Raw genomic sequence first — 22,783 nt, forward strand, 5'->3', positions numbered from 1 at the left:
CCCGGCGGAGCTGGGCGCCGGGAGGAGGCGCCTGCCGCTAACAAAAGTCCGCGGCGGCGGTGATTCTCCTCTTCCTCCCTCCCCGGGCAACAAGTGACTGGCGGCGGCTTCCCGCGGGAGGCGGCGGCGGGGCCGTGAGGAGGAGGCAGAGAGGCGCGGAAGTACCGGAGGAGCACCAGCGCCGGCCGCGGGGCGGCGGAGCCTGAGCCCGGGGGTTGTCCCGCCCGTCCCGCTTGTGGATTATAACTGGAGCCGCCTCCCCTGCCCTGACACCCCGGCTGGAAACCGGGGTGGGGAAAGCGCCCCGATACACCGCGGGGGTTGTTCTTTCCCTTATTTTTTTTTATTTTTGAGGAGGGGGAGGGGGGGCAGGGAGGGTGTCGGCCACCCGAGAAGAAGCGGAGGAAGTTGCAGGGCTGCTTTGGACATGTCGCCGTGAAAGCTCCTGGAGTTCTCTCCGACTCTCCCACCCCTTTGCCCCGGCTCTGCTCCATCATCCGCGGTCGCTCGGCGGCCCCGCGGTAGAGATGCTGCGCGGCGGCGTGGGAAGGCGGCGGCGAGCATGAAGCCGGCAGGATGGGCGCGAACAATGGCAAGCAGTACGGCAGCGAGGGTGAGTCGCGGGGCGGGGGGGGGAAGGGGAGTGTTGGGGCACCAGCGGGGTTCCACCGGTCCGGAGAGGGGGATGATGCGCGGGCAGGAGGCGCCGCGGCACAGGGCATTGCCCCTTACCGGACCGGACCGACCCTCCTCGGGAACCGGGACGCGGCACTCGGGCTCCTGCCGCGCTGGCCCCCTTACGATGTCTTTAATTATGGTCGTTGGGTGGGTTTTTTGTTGGTGGTGGTTTTTTGGTTTGTTTTTTCTTTAAATAGATGGGGGGTAACTGCTGTCCCGGTTCATGATGTCGGGGTCGCGGTGTGGCTCGAAACATGGAGGCAGCTCAGGGGCTGTGGCAGTATAACTTCGCTAAAAGCTTTTAGAGCGCTCTTTGTAATCCTTTTTCGACTTGTCTTTATATCCCAGGATCCTTATATTATGCAGTATGCTATATGACTGCTTCCTGTCTGAACAGAGAAAAAAAAAATTAACCCCAGGAAAGGAGGGGGGGGGGGAGTTAATGTTCTCCAGCTGTTATCCATAGATTGTACTCCTGCAATTTCGCTTCAGTGAAACTTTAGTGGGTTTGGTTTTAGATATACAGGGCCTGATTCATTCTTGTGGAAACCTATTAGTCTCGCTGGAGTTGCATCAGGGATGAATTTCAGCTGCTTTGCTGCTGGTGCGAAGGGCTACTGGAACAGTCAGCTGGTACCGGGCAAGCCAATGGCAAGTACTGAAAGCTTGTCTTCCTGCCAGCTAGTTTTAACTTCTAACTCCTTTAACTTTTACCTGTCTCATGTCTGTGTTGCCCTTGTAGTACTGGGCAGCTAGGTAGGATCGCTACAACTCCCTTCCCACATTTTTTTTTATTATTTTTTTGCTGATGATGTTGTTGAGGGTTTGTGGGTGGAGTGAGGGAGCTGGTCCTATGGTCTGGTGGATTCCTTGGGAGCCCGGAAGGCAACTGCCAAAGAATAAACCACTCTCGCAGCCAAAATATGCATGAAGATTGTAAAAAGGAAAAGGGGGGAAAAACCCACTACTTCTCATGCAGTTTCTGCAGTTCCTTTTATATATTGCCAAAAGAGCTCCACTTTCGGAAACGCTGAAGGAGTCGGAAGCTTTAAGCTAAAGATATTCTCACTGTTGTGGGGTTTCACTCCCTTGATGTCACCAACAGAATAATTTCTCCTTATGTGGGGTGAACCTGGAAATCGCGATCAAAGCCTCTTTTGATTCTTCCTGAAGTGAGCAATCCTGGTTTGTCCCTAGAGCTGAAAGGGACAGTCTTTATAGTTCTATCCACTTGCAAAAAAAAAAAAACAACCAAAAAACAACAAAAAAAACCAAACCTAAAAAGATGCTGAGGGGTAGTAGGAAGGCATGGCTGTACCCCTGAGCCTTCCTGGGACTTCAGAAGAAGGCTTGCTTCCATTAATATACAGTTTTGGGTGGGAGGACTGTGATGGACCAGCAGGAACCCTGAACTACACAATGGGACCTGTGATGAAGAGGAGGATTGGTGCAAGTAGGATATTCTTAAATCAGTTAAAGGGTGATATATAAAAGGTGTTGTTGAGTTGGTTAGACATCTAAGCAGTACTTTGCTGTGCATCTTTCTGGTAACAGTTCTGCACAGAACAACCTTGCTGGGCTCAAGGCCAATGGGGGGCTGGTCCTAGAGTGTGCTGCAGGTGCAGCTGACACCTACCCGCTTTTGCTGGGGAAAGGTGACTGAATGCTGTCCCTCTTACTACTTGAGGCACTTTTGCATCTACAAGCTGGAGGGGGGATGACGGATGTGATACAGGTGTCTGTTTTGTAAGGAAATTGGCTTTGTGATATGAACCAGCAGAGCAATCTGTATCCTTACATGTGGAAGGAAGCTGCAGCATTGAGGTGGAATGGCTGCTTTGCAAAATAACCATAACTTCTCAGCATTTCTCCTCTCCATCAAAATGTAAAACTTGGGAACCAGTCAAACTTGAGAGCAGCTAAATAATTGTACAACACTCCACAATACCACTGTTCAGACCTTATGCAGGGATGTCTTTTTAATGAGTCAACTGTCCAGATTGCTGTAGTTGTCATAAACCTTCTTTGAATATCTCCTGCCCCTTCTGCTTCCAGAAGATGGTCTACAGAAGGTTGGTGACAGCATTCAGCAGCTTGGTTCCTCTGCTAAAATGCATCATGAAAGAGTTGGTATGACCCATGTGCCTGATGCTATGGAGAACAGGGCATAGCAAAGGAGAAATGTATGAAATAACAGCTTAGACAAGGAAATCAGCGTCCTTCCCAATCTCAGGCCTCCCTGACAATGTTGTTTTTTGTTTGTTTTTTTTTTTTATTTGCATATTTAATTTGGAAGGATTTAAATGGAAGCTTTCTATGAGTAACACTAACTTAAATCAGGGTTTGAAAAATGTTCCTTCTCCAAGCTTTTGTTTGCGGAGTTTTAGATTTGCAAACTGCCCAGAGGGAGAATTCCCATGTCCTGGTAGCATTAAGTGCCAGCTCAGAATCCTGCCTACATCTTGGGATGTGGTTGCCACAAAGCACAGGCAACATGGCTCACAAAGGTGGCTTTAACTTGTGTGTGCGCTGGCATATGGTAGCTGAAGTCTTCTAGGGACTGCTGCCATTACTCCACTGTGGTGAAATAGGTTGGCCTGGGTTCATTTCAGAGTTGGCTGTTCTCTGAAATTCCTCCTTCAGCAGGGAAAAATGGCCAAGGTCTGCTTTACAGACAGGCAGCTTCACAGGTGGGAAGGTCCTGTTGGACACAGTAACCCCTTGCAAATGTTGCCTTAGATTAGATCTCTGCTAATGTAGTGGTAGCAAATGCTCAGACATGTCACATTGTGTGTGGAAATCTTTTACATCCAAAAGTTCTGTTATTCGGGGCCTATGGGGTTTTAGGGGATTTCTCTGCAAAGTATTGATAGATTAAACTTCTTGTGCAGTGTTTATGTCAGTGAAAATAATTATAACGTGATGGTCTTGGAATCGTGAAATAGTATTTCTGATGGGTAGGCTATTTTGTTTCATGAGTTGAATCAGAATAGTTTATCAGTGATTTACAGGTGTGGTTGGAATTTGTGGAGCCTCACAGGGTATTACGACAAGTGTAAGGGAATGGAAAATACAGAAATAAGCTTTTCTTGAATGATTTAATTACAGAATTATGATACCTTGGGAGTAAGAAGAGAGTCTTCTCTGTGTACTAAATCTTTGACAGTCAGAGCAGTTTTTGGTGGGTATTTTTGTGGGTTGTTTTTTAACTCCCACCCCCTGAGGTTCCCGGAGTCAAGTGAAGAGGCTCATCAGGTGAGGTGCTAAATGGTCCTGGGCTGTGCAGGTTATTCCTACTTTGTCCCGGTGTCCAAGTTGCATTTATGCATTACCATCTGATGTATTAAACAGTACCAGCATTCTGGTCCTTTCCTGGGTCAGATATTCAGACAATCTGTGAAGAAAGATTTGTTGGAGCAGATTTTTTTGTCCTAGTTTGCTTAATCTTACACACCTCTCTGGTGCATAACAGCTGGAACTGAACCTTCACACCCTCCGCAGGGCATCTGTAAATGTTATGGCGCTGCTCAATGGCTCTTCTTGTGTGCTGTGCTTATTTTTGGGATCATGTTCTCCTTTCTGGTGCTTGGCCAGGGTTGGCTCTTATATTTTACCTGTGCTCCACTCCGCTGCACTCAGGGAGTTGAGACTTGACTCTTAAGGAGCAGATTTGGACAGGAAAGATAGAAACATTCCAAATGTCAATCTTTCCAGCAATGTTGATTTTAAAAGCAAATTTGCACTCTGAGAGGGCCCAACTGCTGCTGACCGAAAGTGACCTTTATAAAGGCTGCTTATGATACATATATATATCTATATTTTTTTTTTTACAATGTAAATTTCAACTGAGTGATGCAAAAGGATTCTGTGTGTTTACTCAGTTTGTCTCCAAAATGTAAATCTACTCTAAGCTCAGTGCTCGTGTTTCTTGTTGTCTGGATCACATGGCAGGGGGAGGATACTGAGCTCCACCGAGCTGCTGCGATGCTTTCAGTTTCTCATCCCTCCCTATTTTAATCTTTAAAAGAGGCCAAAAAAAAAAAAAAAAAAAGAAAAGCCCCAAAACAATCCCCAAATGAAAACACACACAAAACCCAGCCCTGCATCTCTGTGTGCCGGGGCATGTGTGTTTACATATGCACACAGAGTAACAGATTTGTGGGGGACTGAAGCTTACAAAGCTGCTGATGCTATTTGTAGCTTTCCAGAAAGTAACTTAGTGGCTCACATGCATGTTACTCCATAAAATGACACTCACTTTTATAAAATGTTTCTGGTGAAGGTAGGGGCTCTTATTTTATTATTTTGTTAGGAGATGTAAGCCAACTAACTAGGGAGTTATCTTTGGATTGGATGGTTGCTTCAGTCCAGTGCAGAAATAACTGGAAGTGCTTTCTTTTGTACTTTTTATTAAAACAAAACAAAAAACAACACCCCCCCCTCCCCCCCCCAAAACCCAACAAAATCAAAAAACCCCCCAAAACACCCAGCCCTAACACAAAACCAACAACCAAAGAAACCACAACGAAAAACCAGCCAGCCCAAAACCCAAGATAACTGGGTGCCAGTGTTGGAGGCCTGAACAAACTTTGGTGGTGGTGATGCATGACATGGAAAATTAAAATCCAAGCTGAAGTTGATACTGTATCATTATTTGTGCAAAAACATCAATATGTGTTCAGAATTGGCTGCATGGTGTTAAGTCTAAATCGCTAACTCTCAAATCTCCTCAGCAAACTTCATTTTCTGGCATTTTTCAGCCCTTTGGCCATTTCTGGATTCCTCACTTCTGGGAACAATTCCTAACTAGGAATTGGTTTGCTGCTTTGTGGGTCTTGTTTGTGTAAGGAAAGTGATTGGCAGGAGCCAGTGGATGACATTTGAAGGCTGAAATGCCCAAGTGGTTTATTTCTGCTCCTTGTTTTGTATTCAGCTATGCCTGTATTCCTTAGTACAGGACATGAACTTTGCTAAACTGGGCAACTATTTCATGAAGGAGTAAAAAGCTTCAAAACTTGAAAAATGGGTGGTGGACTGTCTGTAGAATTTGTTCCTCCCTCATAAGGAAATGAAACATACAGTGTTCTCTTGGAATATGGAGGTACAAGTTGAGACTGGGCAGGCATACTATGAGGCTGTTATTTGAGCAACATTTAAGCCGAGTAATCTTGTGGCTGACCTTGGGTGGAAAAGCTATTCTGTCTGATCATACCCCTCACTTAATTCTGAGTCTAATTGTGTGCCTTCTAGCACGGACATAGCGTTAAGGACAGCTTTTGCAAGGCTTCCTTGGAGGAGTTGAAGTACAGAGGAGGTGCTGTCACCTTGACACTGTGCTGTAGGTTATTAAAGAATTCCATGTTACCTCTTACATGCTTGCTACTGTAGTTTCTGTATATGTCGCCATATAGAAGGAGAATTCAGCAGGGACCATGGCCATTCTTCTCAAGAAGTTAGCAAGGTCTGTGCATTGACCAAAGTAAGGATCTTTACTCCAAGAAGATCTAAAGCAAAACCAAACAGGACTAAATTGGGCTAATCAGAGAAATGCTCTCATATCTTCTCCACATAGGTGTGAAGAAGTGCTGTTGTGATTATGTTGCATAGACAGAACTGTAGGAAAGGCTGGAATAAGCACGGTTTCAAGTACTGCCTTAATGGAAAGGCTTGAGTTGGCTGTCTTTGAACAGATATTTAAGGAAAAGGCTTCAACTCTGTGCCAGTATCCAAACTCAACAAAAGTAATTTTTTTGGCAAAATAGGTCTCTTGACCCTATGTGCTTTCATGATCTCTGCCTTAAACAAGTAAATGGGGGGAAAAAAGGTGTGTTTCTCCCCTCCCCGCCCCACCTCCAGCCCCCACCGCCATCCTAGCTGAAATCAGGACACCCCTATTCCAACAAGTTGAACCCCTTTTTGTAGGACTATCTGTTCATGTAAACAGGTGTTCAACACACATGAGTCTGTTTACCTGCACTGGGTAATTACAGTAGGCATCTGCGTGGCATGAGGAATCTCTTACCTTCCAGTGGTCATCAGTGCCGCTTACTGAAAGCACAACCCCAGTTTTTGTGTATGTGCACAGGATTTTAAACTGAAGAAGCAGCATATCAGTTACTGCTCTGATTTTAGTGGATCTTTGCTCAGCAGGAAGAATTTGATTTCCATTTTCAGAACAGAGATATGCAAATGTGTAAGGTACAGCAATGTGCTTTTGGAAATAGGTGGCATAGTGACTTTCTTCAGTGGGAGGGTCACATAGTTAGACTTAAGTGACCATCACATCCTTGCTTTAGCAGTGTGTGTGGTGGCACAGTGCTTAACCTGGAGCTCTGTGTTCCAGGCAGGCTGTGCTAGCAAACCCTTCCAAAAACCCTTCTTGCAGTAAAGACAGAAACAGGAAGCACTCTTTCATGCCCACGTTTCGAGTCAGGAAATTCCTGTCTACAACACATAAATTTGTCATATCAGCATCTTAAATCATGTGACACTTACTTTCTTGGGAATTTGTGTACAAATGTGTATGGTAGCTGCAGGAATATTGTACTGAAGTATTCCCAAACAGCATGCTAACTTGGTGGAAGGTGTTTTAATACTCTGTTTGGTGGATCTATTTTAAAAATGGTCTTCCTTGGTTTTCCTCTTTGTTTCTGTAAAAGCACTAATGAAACTTGCAGGTGATGACATAAAACCAAACAGCAATTATGAGGTCAGGGGTTTGGTTTTTTTTTTGCTTGTTTTTTTGTTACTTAAGAAAAGAAAGCCAGAAACATTAACGGAATATCAATGATAGCTAACTAGGAAGAAGCCCTTTCCATCAGGAGCCACGCAGGCTTGTTTGACAGTCAAAGGAGAATTTGGACCAAGTCTCATTTTCACATTACAAGTGTAATCTTGTCAGTTAGTGGGAAGCCCAGACTTTTATTGCTTGTATGACTTCATGCATTGTGGAAAAGCAGGCCATCTATTGAAGTCTCTGATATTACTTTACTGCCAGATCACATGCAATCCTTTCAGTGTAAGTGAAAGGATGGGATAGAGGAATTCAGAGGGTTTTTTTTTAATTTTTCTCTAATAGCATAATAATTAGTTTTTCATTTAAATCTTATTCTTGAAAGATAGTAAAATTATTGTGGGAACTGATGAACAGAAAGTGCATGTGCTTAACAGTTTTTTATGGTGACTGTGGCTCTTAGGAAATTTGTTGTTTTGTTACTGGTGCCATGATAGCAGTGCTTGATCTAGCTCCCTGCTGAAGCACAAGGCTAGTCACCAACAGAAGTACTGGAAGATCACCTCTTATGTGGTACCTAGCAAAAATTGCTATTCTCCATATTCCATTTGCCTTTTCTCTGCCAGTTTATAAGGAAGTTCCTTGTGATATCAACATAACTTCTTTTTTTCTAAGCTAAGATGATGGAAACAATAAGCTATTGCTGAAATATGTGGTGAAATTTGTTGATATTATACTACTACGACTCATGCTTTTAGAATTTTTGGAACCTTGGGATTTACTAAAAGAGGTATAAATAAAAGCTTTGGAGCAGAAGGATTTCAATTCCCATTAGCCATGCTAGCATTAAGTTGAAATTAACAATATGTTCTTGTATGTCAAGAAGATCTAGTAGCTGACCTTCCTCCTTGAGTTCATGTTTGATTGTACTCTTCTGTAGCCAACAAGCTTGAAGGCCCTCATCTGTTTTTAGCAGGGTTTGAGAACATAGGTGCTTTTACTGCAGATCCTCTTACTCTCTTGTTCTGCAATGTGAGACTGTCAGTGCTCATCAGTGTAGGCAGTAAAGTTAAATTAGAATACTTTCCAATCAACGCCTGGCCATATCTCAATGTCTACTCATAAGCCTGAAGTATATAAACTCACAGGTTGGAAGTTCCATCTCTGGAGATGCCTTAGCCAACCCAGTGCTCTAAACAGAGTTAAATAGAGCAGGTTGCCCAGAATCACGTGTACTCAGATTTTTGATCACCTCCAAAAAGTGACACATTACAACATAAATGGGAAGCCTTTTCCAGTGTTCAGTCACCTGTAGATTTAAAGAAAAAAAAAATCTTCATTATGCTTAAATGAAGGTGTTTGTATCTCAGTTTGTGCCTCTTTTCTCTTGTCTGTTCACTGGCTGTCACTAAAGAGAGTCTGGTTCTGTCTTCTCTGTTCTACACTCTCCTGCCTCCAGGTATTTATAGACATTGATAAAGTTACCCCTCGAGACCTCTTTTCTCCAGGGTAAACTGTCCCAGCTCTCTAAACCTCTCTTTGTGTCAGATGCTCCAACTACTTTGATTGTTATGGCTCTTTACTGGTGCCTCTGAATGTCTATACCTTTACTGAGGAGCCCAGACCTGGATCCAGCACTCTACATGTAGCCGAACCAGTGCTGAGTAGAAGAGAAGGATCAACTCTACTAGTTTGCTAGCAACAGCTTCCTACCAGTGATTCAGCCTTTGGCTGTCTTTGCTATGAGGGCACACTACTGGCTTATGTCCTACTTGATGTCCACAAGAACCCCCGGATCCTTTCTGCAAAGCTGCTTCCCAGCTGGTTATACTTCCCCAGGCGTAGGACTCTTCATTTCCTTTTGTTGAGCTATCTTCTGAAGGCTCTTGGTGACCCATTTGATATCCTGTTGAAGTCCACCTGAATGGTAGCAATCCTTTGGTGAATCAGACACTCCTCCCAGTTTTGCTCATCTGGAAACTTCTTGAGGGTGCACTCTAATGTCATCCAGGTCACCACTGGTGATGGGGCACCCAGGCGTACTTCATCCCCTCTGCCACAACAGTTGGAGTCCAGCAGGCTAGTGAGTTTTCAGTGTGTCTCGGTGTTCGTTTAACTAGTACTTCATCGGTTTGTCCATGAAGGAGCTATGGGAAACAGAGTTGGGAAGCCTTACTGGATAGACCACATTTGCTGTACTCGTCCACCGAGCCAGTCACTTCACTGTTGATGTTCATCAGCACGGTCAGGCGTGACTTCCACTTCACACTACTGACTCCAAATCACCACCTTGCCTTGGAAATGTTTTCCAGCAAGCTCTGTTACTTTTTGTGGATTGAGGTGGGGCTGAACAGCCTGTGGGCCCTTAGATTGTCCCTGCTTTTCTTCAAGATAAGTCTGATTATTGATGACTGGACAAAACAAACAAAAAACCTCACCCTCCTGATTGCTGTGACCTAAGATAATTGTGAGTGAGCTTGCCATGGAATTATTTGTATCACTCAGCCCTCAGAAGTGTATCCTGTCAGGTCCCATGAATTTGTGTCAATGTTCAGTTTGTCAAAATGTTCTCTAACGTGACACCCCTGTTCTTCCACTTGTTACTTATATTTACAAAAGATACTACCAGTCTTTAAGAAGCAAGAAGTTCTGGCAGGCATGAAGGCTGTTGTACAGTAGTTGAGTATCTCTAAACAGTGCTCTGTAAACTTTTGTCTACAGCTGGTTTAGAGCTTTTCAGCTATAATTTATTTTTACCTTGTATTATTAAGGTTTTAATAAAAAAGTCTTAATTTCCATTGTATAAAGAATCTCAGTCTTTCTGAATGACTCTGCTTTCTCTTGGCAGAGAACAGATAAAATAGAAGAATCCTCCTAAGATTTGTGGTGGTAGAATCTGGCTCCGTTTTTTTTTTTTTGTTGTTGCTGTTTCTGGCAGTATGAATGGCCTGTGCTTTTATGAAAAGCTTCTTCAATGGAGTTCTGCTTATGTCAGAAAGAACAGCTAGCCCAGGATAAAATTTGTTTTCTCTCCTAGAAAAGGAAGACTTGCTTTAACTTGCTAAGAAGTTTTATTTGTATTGATCATGGTAGAAAAAAAATAAAAGTTCTGCTGTTTTCCAGTTGATGTAGCCATGACTGGTAAAAATGCCTGACAGCAATTCATATTCTGCTGGTGTGAAAGTTTTCTTTCCATGTATTCTAGATTTGGGTCAAAAGGGATTTTAATCCCCAATTTAAATTATGGTGCAATGGATAGGATAATACTCAAGTTTAGAACAAACAGCTTATCTTTCATAAGTGAAGTAATGAAATATGATTGTCCTAAACTTTCTTCTGAAAATGAACCCAGTCATATTACCAGATGCCACTGTTAATTTTTAATGCTCTAAGGTGCTAGTAGATCCTTCCCAGTTTAGTATCTTACATTTAAAAGTAAAGCCATGTATTACACAATTTGGTTTGCATATTAGTAGGTGTTACTCATCAGTGGAGCTTACATTTGGTTTTAGTATCAAAAAACTATATTGTAGTTAACTCAGCTGTTAACATTGACTGTTGCTTCAATGATAGCAATACTGTTGTGTGGGAGAGGGGGTGACTTTCTAGCAAGACAAAGTTAAATGCCCCGTAACATAATCAGGTCTATGAAAGATTCTGGGATTGGAACTGTATCTATAGTGCCTGAATTAAAGTCTTTTTATGCTGGAACATTTTAGCGGTGACCCTTTTAAAACAGGTTTTCCTTCCATTGGTATGTAAAGACTATACAGCATAGGCCAGTGTGAATTTTCTTTGGCTCTCATTAGTCATGAGCAGAATACTTTGTTTATGCCTTCATTTCTCTTGGGAAAAGGTGACTCTTTATTCCTCTGTGGGTGTAACTTTTGTTGCACTGTGTGGTTGTCTTTGTGGAGAAACATGAGTGCTTGCTACGGGTATTTATTTCTCTTGCCAGGAACTGCTGGAACAAAGGTGAATGTGGGACTTCCTCTCCCTCAAACAATTACTAATTTTTCCCGCTTTAACTCTGGATTCCAGAAGCTGCATGTGAGAGGGCTGTTCTTGTATCTGAGAAACTACCCAACTGCTCATGAGCTACAGTTTATCCAGAGGTAACGCAGGGCTTGGGAGCAAGCAGAAGGGTTAGTTTCTGTTGGGCTGCCTGGGAAACCATTGATTGAAGGACTGTGTTTTGATTTAGGGTTTTGGTGATGATGCTCTCTGCTTCTCACTGTGAAAGCACACAGTATGTTCAGTATGTCCAGCTGTACTTCTGACCCTGAGGGCTGAACTAGAATGACTGCTTAGCATCTTTAAAATGTATGTGCATTTCTAGCTATGGGTCAGGTAACAAGGTGGAATTGAACCATTTTACCTCTTTCAAGCACAGGGAGAAATGTTGGCGGCAGAAGCTGGGCACAAGTGAATGTTGCAGACCTTTCTGGGTTTCCAGCTTTCATTTTGCCTGGCTTTGTTTTCTATTAAAAATACATTCATGCCCTTCTGTGGATAAGATCTCCTGCTCTCACCGTCTCGGTGTCCTTCACCAAGGTATAGGGTTTCTTCATTAAGTCCCTACATGAGCAAAAACATTCCTAGAAAGTGAAGTTTGGCTTCCACAGGATTAGAATGTAAACCAGAACAAGTCTAGTCAGACACAGGAGCCTTTCACACAGTGGAGCTGGCTGTTAGTGCTGTGCGGTTTGTCTATTTGTGCCTTTTAAGCACCAATTAATCCTACCCTTGTTTTCCTCAGTTTTACTCCTAACTGAGGTATCAGCACTTGGCTGAAAGGAGTGTGGTAAGTATGATTCAGAGCCTGGTCTTTTTGTGAATTAAGCAGTACTGATAACTGGTTTGCTTCTAACCCTAGTCATCTATGGCTTTGAGGAAATGTAAGACAAATTGTGAAGGATTATGAAATTTAGGAGGCATTCTGGAGCCAAGGCCAGGTCTCTAACTACGCACTTGAGACAAAAAGAATCTTCATGCAAACTTGCTTTAACCCTGTAGATGCTGGTTTATGGGTAGTGAGTGGAGTGTGGGCAAAATCCTTGTATTAATCTATTCTTCTGTGTTTTTCTTTGTTAGTTGTCCAAATCCTGTATTTACCAAGGACTAAAAGTGATGGCACTTGACTGTTGGGCAGCCCTGTGAAGAGCCCTCAAGCGTGCTGGCTCATACTCAAAAGCAACTGCTTTGCATAAGATGAGTCTGTTACCTCACATGGTCAAGTCTCCCAGCAGGTTGCATCCTCCAGACATAATGAGGAGTCTAGTCCAAAAACTCTAATTAGAGTATGCTAGATCAAGCTTGCTGTCCTTACTGTGGTCAGGCCAGAGTTTCCTTGCCCAAGCAGCCAGCACAGTGAACAGAGTTGATTCCACACCACGTGACGTGACTCCCTGTAAAAGGGGGTGGCTGTGTCCGAGTGGCTCTGGGGCAGTCAGCGTCTGGTCGGGTGGGGCACTGTGGGTGCAGTGCTCTGTGTTATTGCTGTAGCCTATATCCTGTCATAAGCCCTATTGCTGTTCCCCCCACTCTCTATGCTGTCCCAGCACACTACCTGTACCCCCACCCTGCTGTTTGCCTTTGTCTGCTCCTCCTCCTGCCCATCCCATGGGGAGATGGAGAGGGGAGTGAGCGGCTGTGGTGCTCATCTGCCCCATGGGGCTGAACCATGGCAGTTGCCTGTTGGTCTGAGGCGATCTAGTCCTACATGGCTGATGAGGAAGCCTGTTTTATGTGCCAGAGTAAGGAAGGGCAGAGTGGGGAAGAGGGTGGTGTCTCTGGAGCTCCTCAGACTTTCACACAAATACTTACCTTGTAGGTCCTTGTGGAGTCCAATGAAAAAATCTTTTTCTTATGAGCAAGAACCGCTGCTATCCCCCTTCTACCCACATAGGTTTCTGTGTGTTCTGCCAATACAGGTACTTAACTCGAGTGGGGTTGTAGGAGGGCTGAGGACTGCTCTGCAGATGATAGTAGTGGATGTCAGAATTAAAATGACAAAACTGTGCCACCTCCTCTCACCTGCTTTACAAACAGTGGGTGCTCTAAGTGGATTTGAAGAGAGATTACTCTTTCCCAGAATTAATTGCATTGTAACAACATAAAGCTTCTCCAATGTGAGGATTCTTATATAAAAGCTTTTTGCTTTAGACTGGACAACGGGAAGTTTCATCAACAAAAAAACCCCAAACCAACTACCAAACTGGGGTTTCTAGACTCTTCAGAGTCTTACAACTGAAAGTGCAGAGAAGTGGGGTTGCAGTGGAAAGGTCCGTGTATATAGGAGATTAAGAGAAAACCTTTCCCCGGCCACACAAGAGATGTTTAGCAGATACTTAGGAGACACTTCTCTGTGTAAAAATATCTCTGTAATGAATGCCTTGCAGATTGACCTTTTATCTGTTTCACTAATGAACTAGGATGTTCCTGTTTTTAACTCTGTGTGTGTCTGGATGATATAGTGGAAGATGAGTAAATTACATGAGGTGTTATCTGCTATTCCAGGGTGACATCAAAGCTGAATTTGCATTAGTTTTGAGAATGGGATGCTACCTCACGGTATGACTGAGCCTATTGTTTCTAGAACAAGAGCTACTGCTCTTTAGAACAAAGACTTAATGTATTTTTTAAATCATCCTTCATGATAGATCCACAAAAAGCTTAAAAAAAAAAAACCCAAACAACCCCTCCCCCCCAAAAAAAGCCAAAAATAAAAACATCCCTTCCCCCATATATATTAATTAATGTTTTGAGTTTGCCAGCCTCAAGTTGTGACTTGGTGATACCAAGACTACATACAACATGAGTAATGTATTTTTGGCTTTTGCAAAGCTGCATGGTGAGACTAGAAATACCTGAACAACAAAATTCTTTAGGAAACTGGTTTTAAAGTTTCAAGTTCTGCAAGGTCAATGTATACAGTGGGTTTGGTGTATTCACTCTATGTATTGCTGCTGCTATTCTGGCCTTTAGTTTAACAGTGTAGTGTATTTAAAAAATAAATTGCATTCGCAACCTGCTTCAAGCCCCTATTTCTTCCCGATGTTGTATGTGCTAAGTTAATGGAATTTCTAAAATTTTAACCTTTAAAATTCCTCAAAATAGTTTTTAATCTGGTTCTAGTAAAATGGCTTTAAAGAGTTAGAGTCGAGAATAGGAATTTCAGTTTTCTGTGATTAGCATTGACTTTTGTGGTCTCAAATGGATGGCTTATTTCTGAAACGCTTCATTTGAGTAACTGAACTGTATTATTACCTTTTTAAAAATTAAAATGCGGTACTCTGATAGGGACAGTCAAATCTACTGAATTGTGCCTTAAGTTAAAATACAAACAACCCAGCACAAGTGATGCAAGAATAGTGTGTGTTAAGGACACTGGAAACCAAACTCACTGTAATGTTCTTGAGACTGTCAAGTCCACATCAGTTACACAGGAAAGTCATTAAATCCTGGCATTCTTCTGAAATGCATCAGCTGAGTCCTGATAATTCTAGTTGCCAGCAGACCAGAAACTAGCTAATTGCATTTTTCATAAACAGTTTACCATAATGTTTTTGTAGCTTTAGCCGAGAAGGAAAGGAAAAGATATTCACTCTGGCTTTTTTAAGTGAGACTGAGAAACAAAGAAATTGAGGCAAAATCTGTAGTCTTCAAGAGATGTAAGCATCTTAAGCTCTGGTTTCTACATATGTCTTCTTTTCAGCATTGCTGTCTGATGCTGATGGTTTTTTGTTAACAGGTTTATATCTACACACACTCTTCCCAGGTATTAAAAGGTCTAGTAGGAGTAGCTTCATGGAAAGCAGAGTGTGATTTGTATTTGAATATATTCAACATACACAAATGATGCTAACACTAGTGCTTTCTGTTAATATATTTTAATGTCGTACATTGAATTGACCCAGCAAACTCCGACAGCTCTGATCTATTTTTATGGGGCTACAACCCTTTGAAAATGTGGGGAATTACAGCTCATTTATTGATGAAACATGTTCTTAGTCTGCTGCTCCTCTGGTGATGAGACCCCCAAATGCAACAGGTGGACTCCCCTGCATTCTGTGATGGAGGAGACAGGGATACTGCAGCTGAGCAGTAGCAGAGTAACCCCCTTTAAAGTGGAGCTGTGCAATCATAGCTTTTTGTGAACTTAAGCAAATTTGTTACTGTCTTCCATTTACTAAAGGACTAACTTTTATCTTTTCTCTCCCAATAGGGAAAAAGAACAAGAGTAGCTTAATGTTATCTTTCCTGTTTGGCCATAGTCAAAAACACCACAAGGATCTGGCACATCAGGCAGTAGTGCTTTCTAACTAGGTTAGGGAAGAATATAATTAGTTTGATTTTTCTTGATGGCTGAGTCTTTACAGAAGATGTAAGAACACTCCCGTGAATAGATCACATCAGTTGTGAGTGGCAAATGGAGAATTCTTGTGTTTTGTAGCTTATTTGCCACTTACAGAGATTCGCTCTGAAGGGTAATGGATTTATGATTTGATAATACTGTACAAGTAGATAACACCATTCAGGTAAGTGGCACAAAGGCTTTCAAAAGTAGTTTTGTTTTGTTTTTTTTTAAAGTTCAATTACTTCCTGTTTCATCTTGCAGGGTAAAGAGCTTTCCAACAATGTTGGAACAATTAAGATTGGGCAGGAGAGATGGTCTCATTTTTCCAGGTAGGACTTTGAATGTTTGAATTAAGTTAAAACAGAACAGGTAATGAATCCATCCAGAAGCTGCCAAAGGAATTTCAATTTGTAAATTGAGGTCAAATCTGGTATCACTCCTTTGAGAGTTGCCTCTCCAATTGTCTCTCTGCAGCTGAAAGTCAAATTCAGTCTAAGGTCAGTCTGGATTCACCTTATTGCATTCTGGGACATGAACATCACTGGTTGTCTCTGATTCTTGGATTCACTGTTACTCCAGTTGCCTGTTGCCTTCTTGTAAGGCCTGACAACAGCTCCTTATACTTCTATGTTTTTCTTTAACTAAAGCCTTTATTAAAGTAAATTAAATGTGCTCCTGTGTGGAGATGGTTAGCTGGTTGCAACTGCTGCTTGACTTTTTGCAGCTCAGGTAGTGGTTTTTTTTCTCTACTGGTGTAGTTCACACTGTCTAGAAGTGTTTAACATCCTGAAGAATTTTCCCTTACACCTCCTAATCCATTTTGAGTAAACTGAAGTGGGTCAAACTATTCTTCACTTGCTTAATTGCATAGCGGCCTCCTCAAAAATATTTCTCTTCTGCTGTGTATTTTGAGTAGAAGTGTGGAGTAGTGGGCACTGCCAGCACTTGTGTTGTTTTGAAAACACTTCTTAGGATCCAGACAAAAAGTAATGTCTGGAATATTTCTGTTTATTGTCTGAGAGGCACAGGAAATAAGAAAAGCCAATTAAATTATAGCAGCCGGCAAGTTCCTCTGAAGCAAAGGAAAATTTAGGAGTGACAGAACTGGGCCTTGCTGCCCACTGGGTCTCTGCTGTACGTTTCTCATAAATCCAGTGAGAGAACTGGATCAAGGCTCCTTCATTCCAGAAAAGCAGAGGGAAATGAAGCCAGACATCTGTTCAAAGGGAGATTATCAAGTAGAAAAGAGAGAAACCTCTTCCCCTCCACTCTGCCAAAATCTCCTAACTATGTTAGGTAAGTTCTCAGGTAGGTACCACAGCTGCTGGCAAGATTGTAGGAAGGATTTACTTCCACTTTCTCTTAGTAGAATAAATGATCTTGATGAGTTCTTGCTAGTTAGAGTTGTAGCTGGTCATGGAGGATGCTGAGGACACATTCTAAGAGTGGGGAAATTGATCTAAAATACTGGGTGATCCTGTATTGCCCCAACTAATTACAAATCTCTAGGTTTGGTGAAACTTACGTATGTTGCTGTAAAGATAAATGACCTGCCAGGTTTGCAAGTCCCCTTGCCTCAAGGTGACTTTGTTTGCATTTTCTGCCTTCTGTTTTCTTGCAGCCAAAACTGTCTGATCTCTAGGTTAAACAGCTGCATGAAAAAATATAAAAATATTAAATCTGGGCATTTAGCCATAGCAAATAGGTTAGAGTTGCTGCTTCTTTGAATGTTTAGCGACAATAAAATAAGTTGTTGGAAAGAAGTTTATGCCTCATTTGTAGCAAAGTACCAATTTTTATCTTAAATTGTTGTTTGCACATGTGTGATGTAAAAATGCCATTTAGACTTATATGTCTTTATTTTTGGTTGATACTAACTTCAAATGGTGATTGATTCTTGGGGTTTCATTAGTGTGCTTTCAGCTGACCCAAAACACGTACTTGACCTGTACTGCTTTCCTCTGCAACATGTGGGTGTCTGTCCTTCAGAGCAGTACTTTTTTGCATTGGTTTCTACTGGGGAGAGACTCTGTGTGTTGTGGTGTTTTATTTCTGTCAGAGTTGAGTACTCTTTCCTTAAGAAGTGCTGTGGGTTGACTGTACAGATGATCTCCAGCTCTCGGGGCTGAAAGCTTGGGGTTTGCATAGTGACTCTGTGTGAGTGTCCAACAATTAATGATTTAAATTAGAAACTGAAAGAAAAGGGCTCTATGGGCAAGATTACTCTCTCTAAAGACATTTCTGGCAGTACCTTTGCATAGAGCCTGAAGTATAGGTACTGGCTGAAATGAGATCCCTGTAGCTTGGTGTCCTATCTTCTACAGTAACACTTAGTGAGTCCCAAAGAAAGAACAGTTTAATGGAATCACATGAAGAATTATTTGACAGAACACAAACTAGATTTCTTTCTGTTTGGTTTTTTAGGGACATGACTTCTATCTGAAGCAGATATAGGAGTTAGGTGGGTGTTGGGTCTTCACTGTTCCTTGTTTGAAATGCTACAGCTAGTCAAAGTGAAAAACTGAAGTAGTATTTTGTGCTTAAAAATTAAACCCTGCAAATTGTGATCAAGTATCACCACAGTTATTTGCAAATTTTTGTTTCTGACAACTTGTGGTTGTGCACAAGAGCAACATCAATATGAGAAATTTCATTAGAGAGGGTGTGGGGTTTTTTCTTGCTGCATAATGCTGCTTTTCTAGCTCTACTCCAAAAGTGCAGCATTGTTGTGAGACAATTTATTTACCTAGTTGTGTGAACAATTCATTTTTTCATCTTGAGAGAAGTAGATGCTCTGTGACTTTGCATTGAACTATAAAGGACCCTTCTAGGGTTCTGGAAATTCAATTTTGTCACATGTACAGTACATCCCTAACTGGTGGATTTATGGACCATAAGAAATATCACTGCCTTTTTCCAAGCTTTTTATTTTTCCTGCATAACCATTTTTATTGTTCATCTGTTTTCAATAGCTCTAAATAAGGGAAGGGTTTTATAAAACATTTTTACAGTAAAAGCTTTGAAGCGTATCATTGCTTGAGTTCATCTTACTCTGGAATAGTTTTTTTCTCAAATACTCTACTTGTGTCACATGGGACTGCTGGAACTTCAACCCCTGGCTTGGGCTTGATGGGTATGACTGGAACAACTTTCACAGAGTGACTGTCTGCAAGTGTAAGCCTCTGTTTGTATGCAGAAGGTATGCCTGTTCTTCTGAAAGTCTCCACAAGTGAGACCACCATTAAAACTGATGGTGGACTTAGAGATAATCTACCAGCCAGGTATAAATATAAGCCCTCTTAGTTTTGGCTTATACTGGGGGAAAAGGGCATTTTCAAGCGTAGTCTATGGTGGTTTCCTCAGATCAGGTAAAGCAGCATTGGTGAATCCATTTATTGCTGGTGTAATTGTCTAAAATGAGATCCTTCTCTATGTGTAAGTTTTGCATGGGAAGAAATGTTGCTAATGGACATCACTAAGTTTCTAAAGTTGGTCTGGCCTATGTATTTCAAATAACTTGTGCAGAATTCCTTTATGGATTTGAAGACTTTCCAGGGGTTTAAGAAGAATAAGATTGCGAGATCTGTGTTTCCTTCTTGGTAAGGATAGAAGTCAGGCAAACGGACACATTTACTATCTGTGATTATTGGCTGAATCCTGCAAAAACCAGATTTTGTAGCACGATAACAGCACTGACTCAAATCTGCATAACTTGTATGTGTCTCTGTTTGTAATTATCTAATCCTGCTTGGGCTTGCTTTCCTGAATGCTGTTTTTTGTATGGTGAGTGTTTCCTGCAATACCAGACTAAAGGGATTTGGAGGGGTTTTCTTTCCCATCGCAAGGTGGGATGCTCCATATCAAAACAAATGTCTGTTAGTAATGGCTTAATAGCAGGTCATATTTCTCTTAAGAGCTAATGAGGACTGTCGCTCTCTCCTGGACTATGCTCTTGAAAGAAGAATGCTAAGTACTTAATTTTAGGTACTTTACTAAAAGCTGAGTACTGTCAGCATCTACTGCTCTTCTCCAAGTAGTATTCTCGTTACTGGCCCGTTTGTTCATGCTTTGCATCTCTCGGCAGTAACAGCTCTTGGTAGCTGGATGTCAGATACCTGCAGACATGTCAGCATGGCTGCTTCCCACATCAGGGAACCTGTGTTAATGCTCCGGATTAAACTGAGCAGCCAGGACCTGGAAAGAGCCACTGTTCTGTAAGCCCTGGCTCTCCCCATCCTAAGCCAGCAAACAGCTGTACTAGATGATTCAAACTGGGAGTCCAGGGAAACTTGTTCTGCAAAAGTGTAAATTCAGGCCTGAGGAGTTTTTCAATCGACTGTGTTAGATATGACTCTGGTTATGTAACTTGGGAAATACAGAAGCAATCCAGATATGCTTTAGTTAAATGCCAGGTCTTCCTTAAAAGCTAAATACTGGCATGATTTACCGGTCACTGATTTAAAAAAAAAACAAAAAAACCCAAACCCACAACAACAAAAAAAACCCAATTTTAATAAAAATCACTGTGGGAATGGTAGATCAGTTCAAAAAATATAATAGTAAGATGCAGTTGAGACTTCATACACAAATCAAAAATAAGATGTGGGAGATGACAGCCTAAGTAGATATAAGCGTGCTCCCAGTATGGCTAGGTGTTCAGGAAACTTTCCAAGAAGGCTTCTTGCACTGAGAAACATAAAGATAAATGTTTTGTTTGGTTTTTTTAACAACAATTTATATATAAATTCTTGTTATTTTCTGCTTAGCTATGTCTTGTTTAGAGAAGTTCTGCATCAAGGTTTGCTTTTGTCATGAGTTTTCTTTTTCTGTTCACATCCTTGTTGGCTGCAGGCACAGGACACAAAGTTCAAGCAGTCTGTCTAGGCTGTTCAAAAGCTCTCCTACTTGAGCTAACAGCAGCCCGTGTCAAGCCCCAATTAAGTTGTTTTTCTCAGAGCTTTGGTAATCAGATGCGCAACTGACCGATTCCTCTTTTTAATATGTTTCTGTCTGAAGATCAGGGTGGTGATACTTCCTGGACCCACATATTTATAAACATGACAGAGTGCTCTAGTTTATTAAAACATCCTTCACTCCCACCCCCCAAAGCAGGTCTGCTGGGCAGTCATAGTAAGTAGGGGGAACACTTAGCCTTCATTGCAAAAGTTTTTGGTTCTATACAGGTGTCCTTGGGTAGCTTCAGTGTGAATGGAGCTTCAAAGATCTCCTAAAATATATGTGGTCTCTGAAGTGTTTGTAATAGTAATTCTCACAGTATTTGTAATACTAATTCTCACAGTAATGGACATATAGTAACCCAGACATGGTTTAGAAAGGTCTGGTTCAAAATTTGTATCCTTTTAATGAAACTTCTGGAACCTTTGACATGACAAAAATAAACATATGGATTCTTTATGTTTAAAATTTGACAATGGAATGCAAAAGGACATTGTGACTGCTTCTGACTGAGTTTAGAAACTGAGTAGGAAATGCCTAACATCATAATAGGTTACAGTATATGCTTGAAGTCAGATTGTAGTTAGAACTTTCAGTGCTTCTTTAAGAATTCTGGCTCAAATGTAAGTACTAATCAGAATAATATAGATACATTAGTTGGGTACCTATATATAGAATATATGTAATTTCCTAGTACTTATGGAGCTACATACTTGTTTGGTGAAAGAAGATTGGGAGGTGGAACTTCCTGACATGAGATCTGACACCTCTACCTTGCTGGCCCTAAGTTGTGTAAGCTTTTGTATAAGCAATGTATTTCTCTTTTAATTCAGCTGTGCTCTGTCTTGCCAGCCTCCCAGTACTTCTCTCGACTCCAGGTGTAGCAAGTTAATAGTGGTCACTAGTAGAAACACATTCCAAAAGCCTCATCTAAAATGCTGGTGTACAGAAAAAGGCGTTTGCTCAAGGTCACCAGGGCTCTCATTTCTTCTTGCTTGGGTAGAGTGGAAATTCTTGGCTTAGTTGTAGCCAAGACCCAGGAAATACAGTTAGCACTGGCTTCAGACAGATGGAGCATAATAATCTGCTGTTATTAATCTTGACAGCAGAAATCGATTTCCTAAGTACTGCCTTCCATGCTGGATTTAACTGTATCTTGAAATCATTGCAGTCATATCAATTTTGACAGCCTTTAGCTGGTGGGTTTTTTTTTTTTTTTTGAGAATTTTAGCTTCCATTTTAAGTCTGTCTCTTCAGAGTTAAAATGCTGGTGCATAGAAGAACTTAAAATCTGATATGGTACGTGGGATTACATTTGAAATTCAGCTTTTGCTACTGAGTCCTATCAAAACCAAGTTGTGGCATGAAAGCAACTTACAACACCACACTGCGTCAGTTGTATACAGCAGCAAAATTTTTAAAAGGTTCCCAATTCCCATAAACTTTTGTTTGAACATGCAATGTGCTTGTAAAGACAGAAGAACTCCCTATCTTCCCTGTAAGGTCTGGAGATGACTCTTTTTCATACCTTTGGATTGCTATAGTTTGTATATCAAGATCAGGCATTCTTGAAAATGTGGGTTAGTCTTAAAGCAAGTAGCTTGGCTTTCATAGCATTTCAAGTATTTTAGCTGCAGCTATTATCAGTGTTATTGGGGGATGTGTGTACAAGCATTTGTGCAGGCTTAGCTTTCTGTTTTTATATGTGAAAGTATAAATCTTAGTTGACCAGAGTTTAAAGTTCTTATTTGTGGGTTTTGACTGTAAATCAACCTTAAGAGTCTTTATTTGACCTGGTGTTCTTGGTGGTAACTGTGCTGCCTCATCTCCTTCCCCACCACCAGCAGACCCAGTAGTTCTTGCAAACCTGTCTCCTGGGACAGGACATTAGTCTCAGAGCATTCAAGTCCTACTGCCTTGGTAGTTTGAATTTTCCCAAGTAGTAAGGCTGGCCTGTGCAGATCCTGCCTGTCGCAGGCCTTATGAAGGCTTAAGAAAATAAGCTTCGTGCACAGTTTGTTTGTGTAACCCTTCAGCCCATCTTCAGAATGACCTTC

General features: G+C 41.8%; 1 protein-coding gene across 1 annotated transcript in view; it reads left to right on the plus strand.

Annotated features, from left to right (window-relative positions):
• Positions 1 to 576: 576 nt before the first annotated feature.
• The window catches only part of FBXL7 (F-box and leucine rich repeat protein 7), a gene marked incomplete at both ends in the record, with an annotated part of 174,755 nt that continues 152,548 nt past the window's right edge, over positions 577 to 22,783 (plus strand). Inside the window, one exon of the mRNA XM_084280108.1 lies at positions 577 to 613. Coding sequence (XP_084136234.1) covers positions 577 to 613 — 37 coding nt within the window. The remainder of the gene's footprint in view (positions 614 to 22,783) is intronic.

The sequence above is a fragment of the Gallinula chloropus genome (assembly GCF_964237585.1).
Source record: "Gallinula chloropus genome assembly, chromosome: 2".
In the NCBI taxonomy this organism is placed as follows: Eukaryota; Metazoa; Chordata; class Aves; order Gruiformes; family Rallidae; genus Gallinula; species Gallinula chloropus.